Source organism: Nuphar pumila, chromosome 7 (genome assembly GCF_984573655.1).
Source record: "Nuphar pumila chromosome 7, dmNupPumi1.hap1.1, whole genome shotgun sequence".
Lineage (NCBI taxonomy): Eukaryota > Viridiplantae > Streptophyta > Magnoliopsida > Nymphaeales > Nymphaeaceae > Nuphar > Nuphar pumila.
Window position 1 is genome coordinate 102432869 of NC_143255.1, and position 19633 is coordinate 102452501.

General features: G+C 39.0%; 1 protein-coding gene across 1 annotated transcript; it reads left to right on the forward strand.

Annotated features, from left to right (window-relative positions):
• The first annotated feature begins 10176 nt into the window (after positions 1-10176).
• LOC149832687 (transcription factor DIVARICATA-like) lies at positions 10177-17884 on the forward strand. The gene is made up of 2 exons (XM_090014652.1): positions 10177-10652; positions 17122-17884. Exons 1-2 carry the CDS (start codon positions 10267-10269, stop codon positions 17381-17383), a joined length of 648 nt encoding a protein of 215 aa, XP_089870778.1. The 5' UTR covers positions 10177-10266; the 3' UTR covers positions 17384-17884.
• The last annotated feature ends 1749 nt before the right edge of the window (positions 17885-19633 follow it).

Genomic DNA, 19633 nt, shown 5'->3' on the forward strand with positions numbered 1-19633 from the left:
TTATGGAGCCAAACTTTGATATCCTTAGCGAGATGTGACAACTACTCATGACACCGGATAGCTGCGCACTGCTCATTGGAAGACTTGTTCCAAGAGTCTGAAATAATAGTGTGAAAGTTTGGCTCTTGGAGCCACCATTGTTCAAACACAAAACTCCTGGTGTGTTTAAAACCATCCCCCCAAATAGTGATTAACTGACCATGGTCCGAGATAGAGGGAGCCAACAAGATACACTTGACATCGAGAATGAGATCCAGCAAATTTGGAGTGACACAAACCCTGTCAAGAACTCTGCAGCAAGGGTGAATCCGCCTATTCGACCAAGAGTAATGCTCCCCAATAAAAGGAATTGGGTAAAGGTGATGCTGATTAACAAAATCTTGAAAACCTCGCATGGATGAATTGGGAAGAACGAGGTTATTAGAATCCTGAATAGACAAAAGGCAATTAAAGTCCCCCATAAGAAAACGATACTCCCCGTTTGAGACGACGATCCTATTTAAGTCATTCCAGAAAGCAGGCCTCATGACAACGTGATTAAGGCCATACACAACAGTGACCACAACCCTCCTGCCACTGTCCCGCAAATTGAGGGCAACAGACTGAAAACAGACCCATGTCGAGTTGAGAAATATTTAAAGATTGCTTTCCCAAAATAAGGATACCACCAGCATGGCTGACCGCAGGCTTAAAAAAATAGTCAGCACCCCTCTATATACCAGAGGCAACAAAACGAGAAACTTCTTCCATCTTAGTTTCATAGATAGCAATCAAGAAAGGCTTCTCCTGTCTAACCCAATTAGCAAAAAATGTACGCTTAGAGGGGAAATTCAAGCCCCTGATATTCCAACAAAGAGACTTCATGACACACAATTTGGAAAAATTCGGGGAGTGTGTGGCCTCGCCGACCTTCGTGGAGACCTGCCATCGAAAGTCGTAACATTGAGAGAGTTGTTCCTCTTGCTTCTACTACCACTGCTGACATGACGGTGCCAAACAACCTCCGAACGCTTAGTAGCCCTCGAAGAACTTGGAGAATCACCCCTTAGACCAGAGACAACATCAAGTGAAGGATCTAAGGAGACACCTAGGATAGTAGAGATTGCTGAGATGGTAGATATCATATCAACATTTATATGAATCAACTGCGATGAGGAGAAAGAGATATCAAGCATCTGGGTTGTCTCTTCAACCTCAACACCCAAAGGCGACAGAGTGGGAGACTGTCGAGGAACCGATGGAGCGGAATGTAGAGCCACACACCTCCAAAAACTACACACAGAATCAATGACGGTAGAGGCAGTAGTAGTGGCCTCATTGACGGCTGATGATAAAGGAAAAGGAACCGATAGACCAATAATCATGCATCTGTGAGCCTCATTGGAACGAGTATTAAATGCCATAATGTGAACCGCCATATAATCAAAATGCCTCAATGAAAAAATAATGAAGGACGATGGAAAAATTGACCTTTTCCCACCTTTTGCATGACTGTCTAACCAAGCTGTCAATCCACCTCGAGAAGGGGCCCTAGTCGTGAAAGGCACAAAGTCACTGACAGAGAAACCATGATGGGCATGAGCATGGGAAATGATAATGGACTTATCACCGGTAGGATAATAATCAAAACTAGTTGCGACAGAAATCATGCCCCCCCCCCCCCGTTAGTACGTTCGACGGTCGTTGAAAGCGAGATACGAGAAGTCGAACAGACGTGCTGGGTTTGGCAACGTACGCCGGAGGTGTAGATGATATAGCTAGAGCGGTAGTAGAAAAGGATTTTTCGGTGAACTGCCTAGGTAGAACATGTGATAATTGGACCGGGACCCAGATAGTCCCAATCTTGATGGCACGAAAAGAAATCTTTGGCTCCTGAAGATCTTCAATCTGCACCCATGGCGAAAAAGAAGTACGTCACGAAGGTCGCTTAGAACTCTGACAGACAAAGTGGCTCCCCAACACAAGAGATTCGTGGGAGTCAAGAAGCTTTCTGGTTGAATGGTTGTGAAGAACACTTATTCGCCTTCGCTTCAAAAAAGGATGATGACGAGCAAGGAAAGATGAACCACACCTATGACAATCAAAGCGTTTCTAAAAATTTAGAGAAAAACATGAAGCACACCACCAATCTCTCAGTCTAACACAATGCAACTGAGATCTTGTGCGAAGGGCACAAAAGGAGCATTGCCATGAAGGCTGAACCTGCTGCCAGCCTCGATCAGCGGCCCAATGTGGAAGCTCCTGAAAAAAGAAAGGTGGGTCAAGCAACGCCATGACAGAACAGGCTTCGAGAAACTCTCTCCTAACAGAACAAATAAATTTTCTGACGTCTGAGATATGAAGAGAGTTCATATCCAGGCATGAACCAAAGACATCCGAGAGATTGAAAAATAATCGATGCTTGAGTCTGAACGGTAGCTCAACATTGAAACCCCACCGTTGAAGGGCGAATGCTGCGCCCCAGTCATTAAGAGCATCCTGAATGATATGGAGGGCCCTCTGATTTGCTCCCAAAGAGCGATCAGAAGCAAGACCCCAAAAAACATGCGACGAGCAACTCATAAGGAAGAAAGGAAAGAGAGAGAGCACCGGGCTGCCAGAGGGATGGTGGACGGTTGCAGTGGGAGGTCGACCTTTTCAGCAGTCATAAAACCTCTCAAAATGCCAAAGAACTTGCTGCCTGAGGGATGGTGGGCGATTGCAGCTGGTGTTGGCTCCGGTTGCGGTGAGGGACGACGTTGTAGAGGTCGAGCGATGGTGGCTCCGATGCGGTGAGACATGACCATGCAGAGGATGACCCTAAGGTCGGGCGAAGGCAGGGCGAAGTTGGAGGGGAGGATGACGGTGGTTCCTGAGCGGCGATGGGCATCGCTGCAGAGTTGGTTGGGCGATGGTGGATCCCGCACGAAGAAGGGCATCACTGCAGAGGAGGTTGGGCGATGGAGGTTTCAACTTAGCTAGAGGCGCCACAGCAGAGGAGGAGGGACGATGGTGGCTCCTGTGCAAGCTCCGACGAGGGACAGTGTTGTTGCTTCGACGAGGGACAACGTTGTTACAAAGGACACTACGCTTAAGAGTCACCGGAACTTCTCCAGCGTCGATGGGAGCAGGGGTTACCAGAAAAAGCAGGATAGGGTTGGAAGAGTGTAGGAAGAAAGGAAAAAGAAGGGGGGAGGGTTATCAAGAGAGCCTCCAGGTGCGGTCGTAGGCTACAACTAGGGCAAAGAAGGGCGAGGGCAGAGAGATTGGGGACAAACGACCCTCTGGTTCTTGCCCTTGGAGATGAAGAAGAAGGGTGGCACTCACCGGACGATAGCAGTTCACCCGCATCGCTAGCATCGGGGTGTTGCAGCTCAGCAGCGTTAGAAGAAGACAGAGGAAACTCCCATGGGTGTTTCAAAACATGATCGCAAACCTCAGGTTCACAGCAGCAGCTGAATGAGAAAGGAGAGCAACCAATCACCGGATAAACCTCAGATCCACACCAATCACTGGATAAACTCGAGAGTCGCTGTCACCAATCACCGGATAAACCTCAGGTCCACAGCAGCAACTGGATGAGAAAGGAGGGCAACCAAAGATCGATCAGCGTTGTGGAAGAGGGGTAGAAGGAGAAACACCACAGTGGAAGGGACATAAATTCAACCCTAGGGTTCCGCTCCTTCACCAGTGACTGGATGCCGGAAACTCCCAATCTCCCACCGACGTCGATGCTGGAATGGAGGTAGTGGGGGACGCACCGCAGGACGAAGGTGAGATTGGAGTCGAGACCGAGAGTGGCAGAGGGCTAGGGTTTCGACCAATGGCTCAGGAAGTGATGGGCTTCGTAACAAAGGAGGAATGGTGATGGGAATGGTAGCGGGTAAAGAGGAAAAATCAGAGAGAGAGAGAGAGAGAGTTTACCAGCTTTTGAGATAAAAGGAGGAATGGTGATGGGAATGGTAGCGGGTAAAGAGGAAAAATCAGAGAGAGAGAGAGAGAGGTTTCAGAGAGGACTCAGCCCCCACTCGAGAGGCGGCCATCAATTCTGATGGTTGGATCCTCCAACGCGGGGAAACACACCCTCCTCTTTGATAAGGATAATGCCCCGACGGTTACAGCTCTTGACGATAATGGTTTCTCATAAACCAAATGCGCCAAACAAGTTTTGGATAAAATCAAATGAAGTTTAGAAAGACATATCAAATGAAGTCACAAGAAGTCGGATTCAATCAGGAGTATCATGAGCCAACCGTGTATCCGATATTATCATTTTTTATACAGTTATAAAAAATGATAGTTGATATCATTTGTTAGTTGTTTTGTTATTTTATCTAACCATGCTAGTCGATATTTCTAGAACTATGTATACTAAAACATTGTAAACTGGTATGCTTATATATACAATACTCGATCCTCTTGATGGACAAGAGAGTGAAAATCGAATTTATCATCCTGTTTGTTACTCTTTCACTCTCAAGTAAAACCGTGTTTCCCCGTTCTACCTCTGATTTCCCGTTATCCATTCTTGGTTTCTCATTCCAGTTTTTGATTATTTGGTTCTTGGTTTTTACATTTGGGGATGAACATTTCTTGGGTAATTTGTATGTCCAAATCTTTGATCCAATTTATTTCCTCACGGGTATTCCTTTTTTCTTTTTTTCTCTCATTCTTTTAGTTAGAATTGTCTTTGTTTTAATGGCAAGCTGGGGTTAGGCAGACCCCTGCCAGAATTATATCAGAATATTCTTTGTCCATATAAAACCGCACAATGTTGTGACGCATCCAGGTTTTAGTAAAATTCTTTGGTTTTAGTTTGGTTGTGAATGTGCTGCATGGGATCAGATTGTTATATAGACAACTATGTTGTTTTGGTTGATGGCAATTGGTATGTTGCTGGATAAGTAAATTGTTAGGTACTTTTCGATGGTTAGTCGGTTCATGGGATCAGATTGTTGATAAAATTGACTATTTCAAAGAACTACTCTATGTCTTGATGGGCATTGGGATGTTTGTAGTTTAGAAAATTCTGAGTGATTTCTTGTTGATTGGTCAATCTAGTGTATAGATGTGGATTGGAAAATGTAACTAATGATTTTTCTCAAAACTAGCATTCATTAGAAGTTGGTAGGAGGTTGGTTTTATCATTGCCAAAAAATGTTTGAGCAGTGCCCTCTTATTTATTCCTACCTTCGGGATGTGTAGCCTGTTAGCAAAGAAGATAAGCCAAATGATAAACTCGAGTTTATCCAAGACGATAATCTTGAAGATAATCCAAATGATAAAGTAGAGTTTATCCAAGATAATCCTGCTCCAAATGAGAAACTCGATAAACCTGAGTTTATCACCTTAATAGCAGGTCACGATAATGATAAACTCGATAAGCTCGAGTTTATCGTTCCAACTCAAGAGGCCAACGTGATTGAGGATAAGAACATAGTTCAAGAAGACCAATTACTGAAGAAAATAACAGCATGACAACTAAAGAATTGCTTGATACTCTTATCATATGTAACTGAATGGAACGATAATAACAATCAAAATAATGATAATCGGCTAAGGAAAGTCGATAGACAATGTAACCATTTTAATAGTGAAAAACTCTACACGTAGTGTGTTGAGTGAAGTATCATGGACGTAGGTGATTGTTCAACGAATCATGTTAATATCGTGGACTTTGTCTCTCTCGTGTGGTTTTCTTTATAGCCCACTTTTGCTTCTTGGTGAGTGAGCCTACCCTTAGAGCTAAGGAGGTGGAACTATTGATACTTCTTGCCCTCCTCTTTTGAAAGACGGATTTGTGATCCTGCTTTTCCATAAGCGCTTTAGATACAGTTGATGGTTGCTGAAAGAGAAAAAAACATAGCTAGGAGAGAATGTTGGGGATTGATATAATTGAAGAATGCATGCATGTTGAATAAACAATTTTTTTTTGGACAATCCAAGGGATACACACCACCCTCCCACCCAATCACCAACCGCACATTACTGGCCTCAATTATTGTAGACTAAAAAATGTCTAAGTTAATTTCTACACATGGGTGAATAAGTTGGATTGAGGGATTTTAGTAAAGAACTTCTAATATTGCAGGATATAGGTGAATAAATTTCACTCGAGTGATTTTAACGAAGAAGATGAATCCTCCTTCAAACTTATAATATGATTACCAAAAGTTTGTTAAAGAAAAAGATGAATCAACATGTAGAAAGAGCTTTAGTGAAGAAATTTGCAAGCTAATACTCAAAAATAACATACGACAACTCGATAATTTCTCTCAGGTATTCATCCCATATGTAATGACAGTTCATCTTAATGTACTTTGTTCACTCATAAAAAATGTGATTGCTTGCAATTTAGATTGTACTTTTATTATCACGACACATCTTTGAAGGATTGAAGAAGATTACACCTATATATCTGAGAAGATTCCTTAGCCATACAAGCTCAATGGTTGTCACATTTATTGTACGATACTCAGTTTCAGTGGAGGATAATGTGACTTTCTGTTACTGCTTGCATCTCCAAGAAATTAAAGAATCTCTTAAGAAGACACAAATATTAGTTGTTGAGATTTTATCATTAGTGTTTTCTTCTCAATTTGCATTAGTATAAGCAATTAAATCTAAAGAAGAATATGAGAATAAAAAAAGCTCTTTAGTTATGAAATTCTTAATGAATCTGACAATCCTTAACAGTGCACTTTATGTCACATGGATACAGGTATGAAGAGTATGAATCTACACAAGTTAAAAAAATGTGGCATCTTTGATAAACTTGGATGCTCAAGTCTTTTATGCCAAGTTACTGTAAAACCCGTAATTTTTAAGGATTATTAATAAATAAAAAACTCATTTTTTTAATCTTCAAATTAGAAATGTGTTTCTAGCTTTTGAATTTTATTTATTACATATTCATTTATTTATTCAAGCCAATCAGTGTATAATTTGCATTTATGGAACTATTTTGGGCTATAAATCACTATATATATATATTATATTTAAATATATTTTTGATAGAGTTTGTAAATTATTGGAGTGTATTTGTGTGTTATTCGGCTCTTGGTAATGATTTATAAGATAATTTGCTATTTTTGACTAATCTTGTTATAATTGGCATTTTTTGAGTTTTTGGCATTTGTGATCACACACGAAGAGTTCGTTGTATTGCGTGGGTAACACTCTTTGCGGACTTCGAAACTCCTCGATCTTTTGAGTTTCGATTCATTGTTCTTTACATTATTAAGGTAAGATACCTTAACTGAACTTATAGAGAGCATGTTTATGCACTAATTGTGTAAGCATGATGTTGCACTGAATATCTAAATGAATTGCAAATGCAAGTTATGCTAACACACTTCACTTAGTTGTGGATATCTAAGACTCTTGTGATTGTAGTTCGAAGATCATGCTTGTCATGATTATAGTTAACGAAATATGGAGTGTGTTTGCTACAAGTACACATGTGTGTGAGTTTGAATGCATATGCACTTATGAATGTATAATATGTACACAATGTGTGCCATCATACTTTGGTTTGCGTATACTATGTTGCTTTGTGTGTTTATATGAATTTGATACATGGTACACATATAACTAGTATGGATATGTATAAGTCGTGTTCGATGCATACTGTAGATGTTGTATATATTGTCTTATCATATGATGGACTCATTTATTCTTGTATAAAAGAATGCATAAGAATGTTATAAATTATTTTGACTTGTATATCTTGTTTGCTTGAGAAATATATGTGTATGATGTATGGTATAATGGTCAATGGGATTTTGACCAACCCTTACACAATTATATCTAAGGTGCTATATCGATTCATATGGTGAAAAATGCATGTGACTTTTATCGTGTGTACAAATCTCAAACTCCGTAAGAGTTATGTATGTTGAGGTTTAGTTGCTTCGTATTATGAAATATTCATGTTCACGTATGCATGTATAGAACTCATGTTTTGTTTACACATGCTTCGAGGTTCAATTTACGAAGTGCAATATTCTTTGTGGCGATGATATGATGCGTATGATAATATGCTTATGTATGATATGATTTAAATGCCACGTGAAATAAAAGTATGAATGCATGCGATAAATGTTTAAGTTCAATAGTGAACTATGATTCATAGAACCTTAATGATGAAATATGTGATCTTGTAATTTAAGTGTCATACGAAGTGATGTGATGCATATTGATGATATATATATACTTGTGCCCATTATTGGTGGCTATCGACCTTGAAAGTGGTCAATTGTATTGATGCATGTATCACAATAATTTTCACTGGATATGGTACCCATTGAAGAACTGTTCTCAAAGGATTCTTTGTGAGGGTGTACATGACCAGATTAGGTAATTCGGCTAGAGCGGTAAGTCTCTGTGAGTGAGTGCATTGTCTAAGAGCGGGTAGCCCGCGAAGACGGTATATTCCTGTGAGGAAGTGCATTGTCCAAGACCAGGCATACCATCCATCTAGGGCAGTAATTCCTTGTGAGGTTGTACATTTCCCAGACCAGGAGATCCGGCATGGATTTTACAATTATTTATTATGAATAAATGAAATGTTATGATGAATTGTGATGATCTTCTGAGTTGATTGAGACAACCAATTATGAATCTATAGATTTGACTTTTCTATTATAGCATGATTATATATTAAACTCAGATATAATAATAAGATCCTTATTGATTTTAGATCTTGATATGAGGTTATGATTGTGATGGTTATATTAGCGTATAGGTGAATGACACATCACGCCTATAAATGATTATTTTTGACTTATTAAGTAAATTATACATCACGCCTATATAGTTTCATTGCAAATGATTACATTATGATTGTCTGAATAAATATATCACACCTATGTATCATGAATATCTAACTAAATTACTTATAAGGTATGTGTGTGTGTTTCACGTTGGAATGGTCAAATGTGATTTAACTTATTGTTTATAAGAATTATGAATGCATATGAAAATGATGCAATGGTCTGAATGTTATATATATATATATATATATATATATATATATATATTATATGATGACTTGTATAACTTGAATGCATATAGATTATTCTTTATTACGTGAGTTAAGGTTGAATAAAATATTAAGTGATGAAATGCTTTATGTTCGAATGTTTGAAATGAATGACTCATAGGACGTTGTTCCCTTGTCTATCACTTGACGATGGATGAATAATATATCTTTACCTTTAAATGCTTGATATGTTTTTCTTAAGTTTGAGTTTGGGTTGCTTTATCAAACTTTAGCGAGTCTGACCCCATTTTATGGGAGGCAGGTAATGTAGGTAAAGTATGATGAGTAGTTGGAGCGAAGGGTTGGTCGAGCTGCATCCTCGATTGTCCACTCTTACCTTGCGATCTTGGTATTCATGATCTTTTCATTTTAAGTACTTGATTATGTAGAGATTGAAGTATTGTTTTCATACTCTGATTTGAAATGAAATTAAAACTTTTCATATTTCAGTCTTATATTGTACGTGGTTTGAAATGTGTATATTCCGTATATTTTGATTTGATTGTTATCTTTAGTGTAACCCCGCCAAAAGTTTTAACCGTTTTTAAAAATTGTTTCCGCGTTATAAGATCTGATTTACTTATACTTATAAAAAAAATAGTCTCGAAATTTCAATATTTGAACTATAATTAAGGTTAAAAAATTTGGGGCGTTACAGTTACAATATCTTTATCTTAGACATAATTATAAAATAATTTAGATAAAAGAGAAAAAAATTATGAATTAGTGATCTCATTTTCTATGCTCTTTTCCAATCAACTTCTTTGACTAGAGATTTTGCAAAGAACAACCTTTAGATGAGAATGAAAAACAAAAAAAAGATTTAAATTTAATTTAAGAAAAAAACTAATTTTTAAAACAAAGAATTTTTGAAAATCTAAAGTTTCAATACACTTGACAATTGAGTCCGATCCAACTAAGTCTAAAGAATTTCACATCCGTATGCAGCAATATGAGTCGGATCCAATTCGAAACCAGGTCACAGATCTGACCCGTTTTTGTCCCGAAGACACTCGACAGCGCCCACCGGGGCTCTCGTCCGGCTCATAATTGGATATGCGTATTTACAAATCCACCCTTAGTAGAAAGCCAATATTACATTCGTGTCCAGAGAAGCGCGTATAAATTGCTTGCGGGTTGTGAGGGTTGGGAAAGATTTTCGCCATTGACGCATCGCTCGCTCGGATCGTCTTCCATTTCGTCGTCTCTCCCTTCTCGTCTCTTCCTGTGTGCCCTAGAGAGGGATGGGGTGGGGCTACTCGTCTTCCTCCGCCTCCTTCCTCTCGGAGTGGACGCACCACCAGAACAAGCTCTTCGAGGACGCCCTCGCGATCTATTGGCCCGAGACGCCCGATCGGTGGGAGAGGATCGCGTCTAGGGTTCCCGGCAAGACCGCCCCGAAAGTCAAGCGGCACTACGAGTCGCTCGTCGAGGACGTCAATTCGATTGATTCCGGCGCAGTCCCGATCCCGCTCTACGTCCGGGAGTGGGGGGACGAGCTGGCGGAGGAGCTCTCGACGGAATTCCAGGTGTTCCGGCAGCCGTCGGGAGGGTTTGAGAAGGCGATCTTAGGGAGGGGGGTCGAGCAGGAGAGGAAGAAGGGGGTCCCTTGGACGGCGGAAGAGCATAGGTTAGGTTTCTCCTTTTTCTCATCCGTTCCTTTTTTTCTCTTTTTTCTCTTCATTTTTATGGTTTTGGTATGAATAACGATGATTTTCTTTCTCTTTCACAATGCATATATTTCCATAATTTGATGCCAGAATTTGTAGACATGGGAAGAGCGTAATTGATGCTATAGATGAATTTGAATGTTATCTTTCAGCAGAAAATTCGATTAATTTTAAGTCAAAAAGAGGAAAATGAGAGGTGAATGTTGGCATAAAACCATATGCGTGCTCTCCATGGTCAATAACTCCTGCCAAATATGTGGGCGCTATCAATCAAGATAGGTTGTTCACTTACATGGCTAAAACTAATGGCATGAAGTGCTATGAGAGAACAGAGAGGGATAAATTGACTTTTTCTGTTTGTTGATGCATGGTTTGCGAGGTGATCACATTTATCCCAATTCCTCTAAGGCTCTGTTGGGAACCAGTGTTGGAGGGATTTGCACTCAGTCCGCCGAAATACAAAAACTGAACTTCATGGGAAATGAATTTTAAAGGTGTTGTGTATTCTCTTTTGTTGGGAAGCATAAATAACTCTTTCAAGGATTCAAGTTTTCTGCAGGTGAGTGTAGTGGTAAGAAGAGATGGGCAATGAGTCGGGAAGCTCGTCATGGGCCAGGCTTGGACTTATAAATTAGGTCCAAGTTAGACCCGAACCGAGCTGAAACGGATTGAGCGGTGGCCCGGCTTGACCCGTATGTATATATAATTAGCCCGGTTAGGCCCACAGGCATAACAGGTGAGCTGTGGGCCCAGGTTTTCCCAACGGGTCGGCCCAAACCAGGCTCTTGCCCCAACCCATCAATTTCCTGGCCGGGCTTTGATCGGGCCGGTTGGGTCAACGGTCTGGTTGACCGGTCCATTAGCAGACCTGTTGACTACACTTAGTTGTTAGCCTCTTAACTGCATCATTATTGCAGTTAATAATGAGGTAAAATAGGTGAATATAGGATTTATTGAGGTAAATGAGGTAAAAATTTTGAACCATCAAAAATTTAAGAACCCATTAGAATCCTTGTGATTCAAGGAGTTGTAAATACTTCCTCTTTATTAGAGGAGTTGAAATTTTTGATATTTGGAGTTGACCGAGTCACCAACCAGAGTTGTTGGTCGAAGAAGCGGGAGCGGAAAATGATTTGGGAAGCGGAAGCAAGACACTTCTAAATTTTTAGAAAGCAGGAGGCACGAGACGACTTAGAAGTGAACCGAGAATTATCTCGAAAACGAGAAGAAAAGCGAATCAAAAGCGAAGAGAAAAGCGGCCTAGGATTCAAGTGGGTAGCGAATAGAAATCGAGTTTTTTCATTATTGGGCCAAAAAAAGAAATTGTTAAAGGCTCCAAGACCCCCCCCCCCCCCAAAATAAAAAATAAAAAATAAAATAAAATAAAATAAAAAAATCACCTTTTGATATTAGGAAGCAAGCGAGAAGCGAGCAGAAAGTAAGTGAGAAGAGATTGGGAAAGCGAAATGGGAAGCGAATGTCCCCATAATGGGAAGCACGCTTCCCATTTAAAAGGGCCGCTTCCCCTCGCATTTCAGAAGCGATGCATCACGCTTTCGAAATGCACGCTTCCTCGAGTCCTATAGCGTTTTCGATAACCTTGCTCCCAACCAATATTTATGCTTCCCTCCACTTCCCTCTTTCAAACACACTCCAAATCCGTTTGGACCTTGACACCCTTCCAACTCTTCCGATACCCTTCTCCCAAACAACTCCACTGATGAGTTTTTGGAACGTCTGGTTTACTTTGTATGTGTTTTTCAAGGTCGAATTTGAGCACAAGGGGGTGCTCTATAGGGTGTATACAGTTGATGGCTCTGTGGAACGGTGAAAATAAGGATCTTTTGCAATCTTGTGGCTTGCATGAATATGTTCTGCCGTGAAGGCATAAATAACTTTGCAATCTTTTATAGTTAAGATTGCTAATTAACGCAGAACTACTTATGTTATGTAATATTTTATAGTTATAATTGCCAAAAGTCCCCTCCTTATGAAGCAGAAGTAAGAAAGGTCAGAAAGATCCATGTCTTCTGTTGAAGGAAAGAAGGTTTTATGTCACATAAACACGAATATGGCATGAAGAAAAATTTTGAAAGGACAAACATGTGAATATGGGTGCACATGCATACACAGAATACATGTGTATGCATGTAAGCGTGTTTGCATGCAGGTCGTATCCATGCAGACTAAGTGTCATTACTTTTTTTATTACTTGTTACACAATCCGTTATACCTGGGAGGGAAAATGCTTTATTCTTTCAATAATTCAAACCATATTTTGGAAAATAATGGGGTAATAGATTAAATGTTAATTGGACCTTATATTGTTGTGTATGTGTGTGAAAACTGCCCAAAACAATTAATTTAAGTTATTTAACTAGCTAAGTGTCCACTGAATGTGTCTGTTGTTTATAACATGTTATTTTGTAAGCAAGTAATTTGAAAATATCGATGTGACAAAGCTATATATATAAAAAAACTTCTTTCTATCTAAAATTTAAAACTAATTTTCTTCCAACTATGTATTACAATTGTGCAAAAAATCCTAGCTGAGTGAACTACACCGCTAGACATTCACCTCCTACCACCCCATAGTGTGTGTGCATGTGCACTTGCACCTTGAATGATTTTGGGAGTGAGTCAAACTTTAAGGCATTCTGAAACCTTCTCTTGCCCAGGCAATAATTATTTTTTCTTTTTCATTTTTTAAAATATTTAAATATTATATAACTTCATTTACAACATTTAATTTTGCTCAATTGTTTTTTCTCCTCCAATCGCGTTTGTCTCTCACCTTGATTCTCGCCTTCCCCTCTTCCCATGTGCAAATGAACGAGTTCCAACCTTGTTTCCACTCTCTTTCCAGACTTCCTCCTCTGCAAACTCTTTCTTGAATTCTCTCCTGAGCAAAACTGCAAATGCATGTGTGAGTATGTGCAAGCGTGCATTAAGATGGCCAATTTTACGTCTACATTTCTAGTGCTGTATTTTTTTATGATGAGGAACCCTTGCAAAGCGAGGAAACACTGGGTGGGGCCCTATGACTGCCTTGCCTTATGTGGCCCACCTCTGAAAGCTACGAACAACTACCCCCCTCACCACGGGGGTGACCCTTGCGGTGTTGTATTGTGTATGTATGGGTGCACCTGTACCATTAATGCTCTCATCATCTTTTGTTGTGTTCCTCATGCATATGGTTAGGGCGGTTTGGTCCCTTGTGTTGGTATCAATTTATTGTGCATTTGAGCTTTTGACAGTTTTCCCTGCAAAAAATTTACTTGTCATCAATGCTCAAGAATCCCCATGTATTTGGAATGAGGTTGAATGATGATAGTACTGAAGAATGATCAAGCTTGTGACTTATGTCATTCTCTTACTCTCTCTTTTCACATTTCTCTACTATCTCCTCCCTTTTTGTATAAGTGTTATACATCTTTTGCCACCTCTACACGCCCACTCTATGATGCAATTAGCGAAAGGAAAATCTCAAAATGTTCTTCATCGATTTTCCTCGGGTTTCCTTGCTACTTTTTAATTGTAGGATCTCTCCCTTTGACTATTTGTAAACATCAAGTGTGCATACTAACTGGTTTTACCTACCTGTACCCGAAGTATCACCAATAAATTGAATTTGTCCAAAAGATGAAACTATCCCTAATGGATAGTACCTATTTACAAGAGTAAAAAGACTAAAATGCCCCTAATGAGAAATACAATTTACATAACAATATATATATATATATATATATATATATTTTTTTTTGACATCCCCTTCAAACTTACGGTAGGATCACCAAAAGTTTGTTGAGAAGAAAAATGAACAGTGGTTTTGATGAAGAAATTTGCAAGCTGGTACTTAGAGGTGACATACGTTAATTCGATAGTTCATCATAAATATTCATCACGTACATAATGACGGTCCATCTTTATGTGTTTTGTACGCTCATATAAGGTGTGATTGCTCGCAATGTAGATTACACTTTTATTATCCTATGCCACTGGGGTACGGGTGCGGGTACATGTATGGAGGGTACGACATGGTAATTTCAAAAAATATGGGTACGGAGACACGACTATATATATATATATATATATATATATATATATATATATATATATATATATATATATATATATATATAAGAGTTTGGGTCTGGACCAGGTTTTGGATCTATCCAAACTCCAAAACCTTCATTTTTTCTCTCTCAAAAGTTCTCCCCTCCCTTTCCTCTCTCTCGAAAGTTAACACAAGAAGAAGAGTCGGGCCCCAATGATCCTAGAGTCTCTCTCTCTCTCTCTCTCTATCTCTCTGGACAAAAAGCGAGGGTTTCAATAGATGAGAGAGAGGGGGGGGTTATTGGGTAAAATTTTTGAAAAAAAAATGGTTTGAGACTAGACCCGACCTCTCTTAAAAGTTAATGCAAGAAGTTCTCCCCTCTCTTTCCTCTCTCTCGAAAGTTAATGCAAGAAGAAGAAGAAGAAGAGAAGGAAGAGCTCCAATGATCGGTGACTCTCTCTCTCTCTCTCACACACACACGCCCTTTCTCCTCTGGACAAAAAGTGAGGGTTTCGAGAGATGAGAGAGAGAGGGGGAGGGTTATCGGATAATTTTTTTGAAAAAAAAGGTTTGAGACCAGACACGACCTGCGACATACCTATACCGCGTTCGGTAGCCGTGCCCGTGTCGACAAGGGTACGCCGACCAATCTGTCGTGTCGCGGTAACATAGTTATTATTGCAACACATCTTTAATGGTTTTGAGATGACAATGCCCATGTCTTTAAGAATATTGCTTAACCATATAAGTTTCATTGTTGTCATAGTCATTGACCGATACTCAGTTTCAGTAGAAGATAATGAGACCTTTTGCTGTTTTTTGCACCTCCAAGAGACCAAGGATTCACATAAAAGCACACAAAAATCAGTGTTTGAGATTCTATCATTAGGATTTCATCCTCAGTCAACATCAGAAAGTAAATCTAGAGAGGAGTATGAGGATAAGGATAAGAAAAGCCCTTTGCTTGTTGAATTTTTAATATATCTAATGATCCTTAGTACTCTACTCATGTGCACAATGGTTGGTGTATGTTGGAACTGATTGACTGCATGAACCACATGGGCTATGTCATGTTTGATAATGGATAGGTATGTGAGAGATCCAATCAACTGTCGATATGGTATGGAATCTTCTAGAGTGTCCCATCTTCAAGCCTTAACTTTGCATTAACAATTTCATGAGTTTTCACCTTCCTATCATATGAAATCTCTGACTCGGTACAAATGTCAGCTATCAATTTCATTTGTGATAGGATATATAACCTCTGGGAGAATAGGCGACCTCAATACCTAGAAAATATCTCAAGAAACCCAAATCAGACATTAAAATTTTCTTTTAAAACATTTTAAATTTGACTCTCTTTTTATCACTTTCTATAATTATCATATAATCTACGCACAACAACAATATTGTGATATCTATACTTGTATTCTTAACAAAGAGAGCAATATCAGTATAACAAGACCGAAAACCCAAACTTATCATAACATCACTAAATTTGTCATACTAAGCTTTAGGCGATTGTTTAAGAGCATATAACACCTTTTTTAGTTTTAAAATTTTTTCTTTTTCAATATTAAATCCCAATGAAAAATCCATGTATACTTTTTTCACAAAGATCAACATTAAGGAAAGCATTTTTTACATCTAATTGGTAAATAGAACATTTTTGAATGGATGCAATGGCTATGAGAGTTCTAACACTAGTCATTGTAGCTACCGGTGCAAAGGTTTTTTCGTAATCAATTTTATATTCTTGTGAATAACCTTTGACAACTAATCTAGCCTTGTATCCAGTGTTGTTAAAAGCACGCCTCAAGGCGCAAAAGGCGTGCCTCGCCTTGAGGCGTCAACCTAAGGCATGAGAGTAATAATAATAATAATAATAATAATAATAATAATAATAATAATAATAAGATTGAGATTCGGAAATAGTGCCCATCACATATCCTCAAAGTTTTTTTTCTTTTAAGCCATCATGATTCTCCACATTTGCAGTTATTGATAAATACTCGCAATTTCTTCATTCCTAAGAAACCAGTTCTTAGCTTTTGTGTGTCAGATCTGCCGCCTACTTTAAGTGACTTCCGTTGGTTTCTTTTAAGTGTAGTAGCCTAATTGGCCATTTCTAATTCCACTGGCAATGGTAAAGTTGATACCAAGGGCTGATAGTTATAATTACAATTCCAATTGTTACCCTTTTTGTTTCTAAGAACTTCTGTATTACCTGTATACAATTTTGCATATTTTCTTTAATGTTTGAATTATGGCATCATGATTCTCTTATGTTTGCATCCTCCAGATCATTTACATGAGCCATGTTAGTGACTTGTCAAATGTGATTTAATGCACCTCAGTATTTTCCAATGCAGGTTATTTCTTATGGGCCTCAAAGCGTATGGTAAGGGTGATTGGAGAAGCATTTCAAGGAATTTTGTGGTAACAAGGACCCCAACCCAAGTTGCTAGCCATGCACAGAAGTACTTCATCCGCCTCAATTCAGTAACTAAGGACAGACTTCGGCCTAGTATACATGACATTACTAGTATTATCAGCGAGTCTGAGTCTGAAGTTTCTAATTCCCCTGACTCCATACGCTCCACCCGTTCAACTTCTTTGAGTGCTGATCACTAAGTGCTGATACCGTCACTCGTGCCATCTAGCAACATGAAAGCTTCCAACACTCCAGTGATCGCTGGTTCTTCTTCAAATCTATACGATTATTGCTATGAGAGATCTGAAAATCATCCATCAAGCAACTTTAATGGTGGCTCATCTTTTGGTTCATATGCGCTGCACCCTGCAATCCAATAACAGAGAAGGTCTGAATCTAGCGAATCTTTTATAAATTATGTGAGGCATGTGCAGTTGGGCATCATATATCGACCTGTCCTTAATATTGTCATTTGAGAAGGTTGGCTGTTTTTCCTTCTTTTGTAATGCTTTGGAACATGCGACTTGGATTTTCATTGAGCATGTAGACAAGATTTATCATTTCCTGTACAGTGTATGTTTGCCTGGTTCAGTGTAAGGCACAAGAGAGTACGTATGTTGTTCTGCTCATAATTAGCAAGATGGTAGCGGCTGTCTCTGTCCAAGAAATAAAGGGATTGCTTTGTTGTTGTTTGGCAAAAATCTTTTCGTTAGTTTTCCTAATACTTGCCATTAAAAATGCATGTACATCAAAGCTAACTCGTCAAGGCAATTATGATATTCATAGACTATTGTATGGCTCATTCCCATCTCTCTCTCTCTCTCTCTCTCTCTCTCTCTCTCTCTCTCTTACAGCCTTATCGCGGCCATTATGTGAAGAAATTTTTTGAAGGGAATTTTCACTTAGGGCATGATTGGAAGAGAAAAATTCTCATAGGAAAAGAAGGTTTTTTATCAAAAAAGGGAATTTTTTATATGAAGTTTTTCAAATGAAAGTTTTTTTTGCTGTTTGTGTAGCATGAGAAAAATAGAGTGGGAAAATGTGAAAAAATGAGAGAGGAGGAAGAGGATGGTGGTGGTGGTGGTGGTGGTGGTGGTGGTGGGTGGGGGTGAGGGTGAGATGGATGGTGGGTCGATGTGCTGAGATGGGTGATGATGTGTAAAAATAAAATTTATCTTAGTAGGTATGGAGGAATGTTTTCTATAAAAAAAGTGTACTTTTTAGAAAATCAGCCAAAAATCTCTAAGGTAGATTTTTTTTATTTTGCATGACTTTTCTTAGATAGCATCTCTTTCATGAAATTCTTGACGCCTACTTGATTTTTTTTAGACTTATTCTCTGACAATTATCAGTGAGACGTACGGTGAATTCCTGTCCTTTCATCCACTTAAACCTGAGTTAAGTATTTTTGAACGATGAAAAATGCCCTTCACTCTTGTTTCTGCCCACATTGAAGAAAAGGACAATCATGTGTTTCGAGGAAAAGCAAAATAGAATTTTCACACAAAATTTATAGAAGTTAACCAAGTTCTCTATCTGGCGTTTTTTGTGTGTGAAGCTATAGGTCTAGATGTTGGGGTTATTTAAAAGTATGCTCCTGACCAAGAATTTTCGGTAAAAGGTGGCCAGAATTAAGGAATTACCCAGTTTTCAATTGCTTTTTTTCTCATCGATTTCTTTCTATGAAAGTCACAGGGGAAAAGCAGTTCTTGGAAATCTGGATCCGCTAGTTAAATCAGGACCGGAACTATCTAGTCCAACTCTTGGCCAGATTGTTTCATAGTCGGATCTGAATTTCGTTGGAACTTGGTCCAGGAAACCACTTATGGGGTTTGACTTGGAGTGGCACCCTAACCTTTGTTTGTTTTCCTTAATTTGGATCACATTGCTTGTTCACTGGATAAGCTAATGGTTGCGCAAAACCAATTTGACTAAAGATATTATATGTTGCCATATCCAACTCAAACCTGTCCCTTTCTACTGTTGATAACATTGAAATTGTCTTTTTGGAGCTTGATATGGATTTATAATGTCTCGAATTGAGCTTTCGGAATGGGGGCATACATAGTGTAGAGTTTTATTGAGTGAAAAAATGCATCGAGTATAGGAACATGTAATATGCTTTGACTTGATCGGTGACATGCGGTAGTAGCATGATATATGATAGACAACAATATCATCATTGATACAATGGTATATGGCAGCACAGACATGAAGCGATGTTTGGTTAAGCAATGCCAGCAGATCAGAGGATCTTGCTTTTGAGGATTTGGTTAAAAACCTCTAGACTTTGATGAGTTTTTTTATGCGTAACGTTTGAATGTGCAGAAGGGCGTGTGAGTTAAGGTTAATTCTTTCAAGAATTATCTTTTTAACCCAGTATGGTGACTCGGGGTTAGGTGAGTGAATGCCTAAGGGTCGACGAACATGTCTGGGTGGTGCTCTTAGTT